This window comes from Oreochromis aureus, linkage group 14 (genome assembly GCF_013358895.1).
Source record: "Oreochromis aureus strain Israel breed Guangdong linkage group 14, ZZ_aureus, whole genome shotgun sequence".
Taxonomy (NCBI): domain Eukaryota; kingdom Metazoa; phylum Chordata; class Actinopteri; order Cichliformes; family Cichlidae; genus Oreochromis; species Oreochromis aureus.
Window position 1 is genome coordinate 703,276 of NC_052955.1, and position 7,097 is coordinate 710,372.

Here is a 7,097-nt window from a genome sequence, read left to right on the forward strand (position 1 = left end):
CAAAATACAAGAAACATAAGAGCAAGCAAAATATAAGAATGGGAATCTGAGTACAAATATATGTATATGCACATTACTGAATATGTATACTAAATATGTATACATACATATGTGTGTGTGTGTGTGTGTGTGTGTGTATACATATATATAAAATTAAATGAAAATAAAATATACAGAGGTGCAAAACAAGTGGCATTCATGTACAGTATGGAGTGCATAATGTTGAAGTTACGGTAAGTGAAGGTGAGGTGTCTATGAAGTGTTCAGCAGTCTGATGGCCTGTTGGAAAAAGCTGTCTCTCAGTCTGCTGGTTCAGGACCGGATACTGCAGAACCTCCTGCCTGATGGAAGTAGTCTGAACAGTTTATGGCCAGGGTGACTGAATAGGTTACATCATCATCATTATTATTATTATTATTATTATTATTATTATTATTATTATTATTATATTCAATAAAGCACGTTCATGCGGTGGATTTTGAAAATTAACTTTAAAAATATTACATTAACAAAGACAAAAACATGAAGCCATAAACATTTATTATTATTATTATTATTATTATTATTATTATTATTATTATTATTATTATTATTAACGTGTGTATTATGAAACTCTGTAAAAGTGTTTTTAATTGTTTCTTTGATTACATTAAAATCTAAAAATAAAATAAATAAAACGAGCCTTTCTGTTCAGGCAGCTCCGTGGGCACCTCTGTTTACACTAATTTCCCAGCATCCCTTTCGCTCTTCCTTTTTCTCCTTCTCTTCGGACGCGGTGCAGGTACGAGTCAACATGTCCGCCGGCACATTCTTGAAAAATGCCCGTTAATCTGCGCGGTGGGCAACTGATAGTCCTCCGGGGGGCCGGAGCAGGAGCCCCGGCGCTGCTCGGTTGGTCTGTGTCTACGCTTGAGCTGCTGATGGCGGAGATTCGCTCCGGATAGAGAAGCTAGCCTCGGCTAACGAAGCTAGCCTCGGCTAACGAAGCGCAGGGCCGGGGTTAACCGAGCGGCTTCCGAGCTGCGCGTGCCGGCTCCCGCACACGTGCGGTAAGGAAAGCGTGTGTGGGAGCCCCGGTGCTCGCAGCGGGCTGGAGCTCCCCCGATAAACGGGTCAAACCTGAGGAGCCACCGGCCTGAGCTGTCTCCAATTCTCGTAGTTTCTCGTGAAATAATGAGACGGAAAGAGCCGAATGTTAGGTTAGGTTAGGGTTAGGTGCTGTATGAAGGGAGCCATCGGTTATCGATCAGTGACGGGCTGACCGCAGAATCACACGGATTTCAAACGGCACTGTTTCTGTGACAACCTCAGACACTTGACCTGTGGTCCAAGATGCCTCTGAATAAGTCACGTGACTTTTTACCTGGTAGCGTGGCACATGTTGATTCCACATAAAATGTTTTTTAAGAGCAGTAAATGCATCAGGTCACAGAACAGCATGCTCAGTGTTCCACTTGTAAGGTCATAGCTGACTAAACCTACCTACAGTTATCAGGGCCCGGCACTATAAAGTCGTATTATTGGTTGCCATGGTGATGTATCCTCCTGAAAACACTGCGGGTACAAAGTCTAGAGCTCAAGAAAACATGCTGGTTACCGGCGCCGTAGCTCTCATGAGCCGGTCGATCATGTGATGCTGCAGTAGGTTTTAGGTGTTAATGTGATTGTTTCTGTGCAGGTGAAGTCACCTGAAGAATACCACAACGACCAAGATGCCTGGAAGGTGAGTGCCAATCATTTCACTCTGTGCTCACATGATGTATGTCTGTGTGAGTGATGTAACCTGCTGAAGCTCTGAAACAGGTGAGGGCAGACGGGTGTTAACAGGAAGTGAGTTAACCGTGAGTGCAGAGCGACTTCCTGTCTGCTGTGCAGTGATTCTGGGATGGGTTTAATAAAGTTTTCTGTCAGAGCTGCTGTTCCTCGCTGCAGAGATGCTGATGGTGATGATGTCATGGTTGGAGGTTCACAGATGGAGCGTTTTAGGCTGAAAAAGTACCTGTGTAAACGCAAAAAACAGGGAAACGCTGTCAAGAGCATGCCAAAGCAACAGGTGGCGATGTAATCCTAACATTGTTGAAATGTTGGCCAATCAGAAGCCTGGGAGGGAAAGAGTAAGCATAATTGCCGTTGTTGTAAACAGAGGGACAGTAACTCTGTGTAACAGCAGCAGTGTTTTGTTTCTGTCACTGTAGAAGTTCATCTCATGTGAACAGTAACGTGTCGCACACCTTTGATGTTGCGTGACTAAATCTGTTTTCCTCGTTCACACGTAAACACCTTAGAGTTGGGTCCTGGTTGCTATAGAAACAGTTGAGGGCGCTGTCAGCAGGTCGTTGCTGATGATCTGCGGAGCGTGCAGGTGAAGCAGGTGCAGGGTCACGACCCCCGAGCCTCACAGATCGGAGGAGCAGGGTGAAATAACCACAGTGACATCAGCTGGTGGAGTGGGTCACGCTTTGGCTCTGATCAATGAGAACTGGAGTACTGATTGGTAGTTTTTGGATGCTGACAGCAGATAAATTAATACTTGATGTCATTGATCTTGATTGGTCTCAGTCCAGAGTGCCACAGGCCTCTGGGGGTCAGGTTCACCCGTGGCTCCTCCCACTCCAGCTTATTGACGATGTTGATCGTGTCAGCTGTTTCTGGGCTGATTGATCAGTCTGTTTACTGATCATTCTGCAGGTTTGATTGGCTTCAGATGTTTTAAGGTCTGCTGTGATGGGCAGTGCACATCTTTTATTTACAGGCTGTGGACTGGGAACGCCGAGTTTGGATTGGGGCTTTTATTCTGGGCTGTTGGCGTGAATCAGGAACTGAGCGGGTTAACGATGATGTCAGAGAAATACGGAGGGTAGCTTCGTTGTTGTGATTTATTTATTTCCCGCCTCCTGCATTTGGCGACTGTGGCGTGCAGATTCTGCGTGTGATGGAAGTGTGAGCCGTGGCGGCGTGGATGCGCTCCATCAGCTGATGTCTGGGCAAAAAAGAAACACCATGCTTTGACGTTGGTGAAACCTTCGGTCGGGCTTGGTCTGGAGCGTGAGCAACTCTTTCCATTGGTCAGATTTGGGGGCGTGGCAGCAGGTGGTGGTGGTGATTTTGACGTCTGATGCTGTCTCTCTTTCAGACTGTGGAGTAAGGCCATCTTTGCGGGCTACAAGCGCGGCCTGAGGAACCAGCGCGAGCACACGGCACTGCTAAAGCTTGAGGGCTGCTACAGCCGGGACGAAGTCGACTTCTACCTCGGCAAACGCTGCGCCTACGTCTACAAGGCCAAAAAGTGAGCTGCCGCACCGCCATCTTTCATTTACTGTTAAGGTTGGCGTGTTTCTAAGTGTGTGTGTGTGTGTGTGCGCAGGAACACGGTGACACCCGGCGGGAAGCCCAACAAGACCCGTGTGATCTGGGGGAAGGTGACCCGGGCGCACGGAAGCAGTGGGATGGTGCGAGCAAAGTTCAGCAGCAACCTGCCAGCCAAAGCCATCGGACACAGAGTCAGAGTGGTGAGTCACATGACCTCAACAGCTGGGGTCACGACCTCGCAGACGCCTCTCTGCTGCTGCGGCGTTTCTGTGTTCTCTGCATGCTTCAGGAGCAAAAGTGCGAACTTTGACCTGCTCCGGCTCAGAGCGCCGTCTGAGCATGCTCGGTCCTGAAGTTTGATTTATTCACCATGAAGCGCCAGCCACAGCTGGAGGCATCGTTTACAGGCGACGTTCTTAATTTATAACATGAAATCAATATGACTGTGAGGGGGCGGGGCTTCAGACAGCAGCACTGAGGAAGCTTATCAATATTTGAATAAATGAATAAACTCTAACACAGCAACATGTGAGGAGGCTGAGCAGCGTTTGCACATCGTTTCTGTCAGATTAATAAACTCAGATTAGAGCATGTTCATCAGGCTGACAGCCCGCTCCACCCGGCTCCACCCGGCTGCTTCTATTCTGATTCTATTGGTGTGCAGCTGTGAGAATCGAATGTCTTTATTGGCACTATACAGATGTAGAGTGAGATACAGAGCAGCTCCTACTCAGTGCTGACCTGTGGGGGGGGGGGTTGGCAGCTCTGTGTACAGATGAGCAGTATTTAGGAAAAAAAAGTACAAAGAGAAAAAAATGCAGCTGAGTGCAGATCTGACAACTCCAATTAACCATTGCGTGATGTCACGGCGGGATGTCGGACTGGCTCGGTGTTACAGGAGCTTTAGTGTTGGCGTGTTTGATGATCTCGTTTCGCGGTTCCAAGACAAGTCGTTAAAACCCTGCCCCTTTGTTTCATTGGCTCAGTTTTCTAAATATTTGGCAGAAATGGCGTAGAGTCGTTTGGAGTCACAGCTGGAGGTCTCACCTGTCACAGGTGTTCACTCACAGTGTGACACACTTCCTGTGTGAAACACACATTCGTGCCACTGTTGCCACATCTTCGAACTCGCTCGCCGCTCCGATGCTCTAAAGTCGTCTCAGGTCTTCTCGCCGCTTGCTTCTTCTGTGATTTCTCCTCCTGTGTGCACTTCCTGTGTGGTAGTTGTATTCTGACGTTCATTTCCTGTGTGTGGTTTTATTGTGACAGTGTACTTCCTGTTTGTGTGCAGATGCTGTATCCTTCCCGGGTGTGAAGCGGAGATGGGGGCGGCTCTTTGTTTGTACAGAAACAATAAAGTGATCAATAATCTGATCAGACTCCCGCTTCTTTGTGTCCCACACGCACACACAGTCTTCATCTACGGGGGTGTCTCACTCTTCCTCTGACTGCAGGGGGCAGCAAAGCATTCTGGGATGTCTTTTAAAGGGTGTGTCATGTCCTGAGTTTGGACTGTCAGGTTGTCAGGACGACGGTGATGATGATGGGGGGGTGTTCAGGTGTGGGTGGTGCAGCACAGTGTGTGATCCCTTTGGCTACACTCTGGGATGAAGTTTGGAATCGACTCCAGGCGTAAGTCTTATATAACCTGACTGTATATAAGCACCTGAAGTGAGCGTGCTCAGAGTGATTGGTCCAGCTGTCACATGGTTGTTTTCTTTTAATTAATGTAACAAGTACAACAATGGCAGCATTTTCAAAGACTTTTTTCCAACTTGAGATAATAGCAGAACAGCCTGTCTTTCAATATATAAAAGACATAAAATAAAATATAACTAAAGAAATTGATAAAATTAAGACATAAAATTTGAACCTCTGGGTTTTCTAAAAGCTTTAGTTCATTAACCACGTGATGCAGATCCACAGCTTGTTTTCTGTCAGTTCTTTGTGAGAAGTGAAAATGCTCTTTGTTTTCAGAAATCAACATTTATGAATGAAGAATTTGCCCATAATTATCTCATTTAAGACATTTTAAAGTTTCTTTTCTTAGCCATTAATTAATGCTTCAATCTTAAATATGATCAACCTATCTCTAATAATCAGCTATGTACCACAGGCCTTCAAGGTGGCTGTAGTTAAACCTTTACAAAAAAGCATCTCTAGACCCAGCTGTCTTAGCTAATTATAGGCCAATCTCCAACCTTCCTTTCATATCAAACATCCTTGAAAGAGTAGTTGTCAAACAGCTAACAGATCATCTGCAGAGGAATGGCTTATTTGAAGAGTTTCAGTCAGGTTTCAGAGCTCATCACAGCACAGAAACAGCTTTAGTGAAGGTTACAAATGATCTTATGGCCTCTGACAGTGGACTCATCTCTGTGCTTGTCCTGCTAGACCTCAGTGCAGCGTTCGATACTGTTGATCATAATATCCTATTAGAGCGATTAGAACATGCTGTAGGTATTACAGGTACTGCACTGCAGTGGTTTGTATCATATCTATCTAATAGACTCCAATTTGTACATGTAAATGGAAGTCCTCTTCACACACTAAGGTCAATTATGGTGTTCCACAGGCTTCAGTGCTAGGACCAATTCTGTTTACATTATACATGCTTCCTTAGGCAGCATCATTAGAAGACATAGCATACATTTTCACTGCTATGCAGATGACACGCAGCTCTGTCCATGAAGCCAGGTAACACACACCAATTAGTTAAACTGCAGGAATGTCTTAAAGACATAAAGACCTGGATGGCCGCTAACTTTCTGCTTCTTAATTCAGATCAAACTGAGGTTATTGTACTCGACCCCTGAAAATCTTAGAAATATGGTATCTAAGCAGATTCTTACTCTGGATGGCATTACCTTGGCCTCCAGTAATGCTGTGAGGAACCTGGAGTCATTTTGACCAGGACATGTCCTTCAATGCACATATTAAACAAATATGTAAGACTGCTTTCTTCCATTTGTGCAACATCTCTAAAGTTAGAAATATCCTGTCACAGAGTGATGCTGAAAAACTAGTTCATGCATTTATTACTTCCAGGCTGGACTACTGTAATTCTTTATTATCAGGAAAAAACTCTCTGAAAAGCCTTCAGCTGATCAAAATGCTGCAGCAAGAGTCCTGACAGGGACTAGAAAAGAAGCAGATTTCTCCTGTTTTGGCTTCCTTCATTGGCTTCCTGTTAAATCCAGAATTCAAAATCCTGCTCCTCACATACAAGGTCTTAAATAATCAGGCCCCATCTTATCTTAATGACCTTGTAGTACCATATCACCCCATTAGAGCACTTCGCTCTCGCTCTGCAGGCCTACTTGTTGTTCCTAGAGTATTTAAAAGTAGAATGGGAGGCAGAGCCTTCAGTTTCGAGCCCCTCTTCTGTGGAACCAGCTTCCAGTTTGGATTCAGGAGACAGACACTATCTCTACTTTCAAGATTAGGCTTCAAACTTTCCTTTTACTAAAGCATATAGTTAGGGCTGGACCAGGTGACCCTGAATCCTCCCTTAGTTATGCTGCAATAGACGTAGGCTGCGGGGATTCCCATGATGCATTGAGTTTTTCCTTTCCAGTCACCTTTCACTCACTATGTGTTAATAGACCTCTCTGCATCGAATCATATCTGTTATTAATCTCTGTCTCTCTTCCACAGCATGTCTTTATCCTGTTTTCCTTCTCTCACCCCAACCGGTCGCAGCAGATGGCCCCGCCCTCCCTGAGCCTGGTTCTGCCGGAGGTTTCTTCCTGTTAAAGGGAGTTTTTCCTTCCCACTGTCGCCAAAGT

General features: G+C 45.5%; 1 protein-coding gene across 1 annotated transcript; it reads left to right on the forward strand.

Annotated features, from left to right (window-relative positions):
- Positions 1–756: 756 nt before the first annotated feature.
- Positions 757–4,683, forward strand: rpl35a (ribosomal protein L35a). The gene is made up of 5 exons (XM_031759020.2): positions 757–781; positions 1,679–1,723; positions 3,134–3,286; positions 3,365–3,509; positions 4,601–4,683. The coding sequence occupies exons 2-5, from the start codon at positions 1,713–1,715 to the stop codon at positions 4,622–4,624; spliced, it is 333 nt and encodes a 110-aa protein (XP_031614880.1). The 5' UTR covers positions 757–781; positions 1,679–1,712; the 3' UTR covers positions 4,625–4,683.
- Positions 4,684–7,097: the final 2,414 nt, after the last annotated feature.

Coding starts and splice junctions, on each gene's coding strand:
- rpl35a (XM_031759020.2), top strand. Junction 3,287..3,364: donor TACGTCTACAAGGCCAAAAA/GTGAGCTGCCGC, acceptor GTGTGTGCGCAG/GAACACGGTGACACCCGGCG. Junction 3,510..4,600: donor TCGGACACAGAGTCAGAGTG/GTGAGTCACATG, acceptor GTTTGTGTGCAG/ATGCTGTATCCTTCCCGGGT.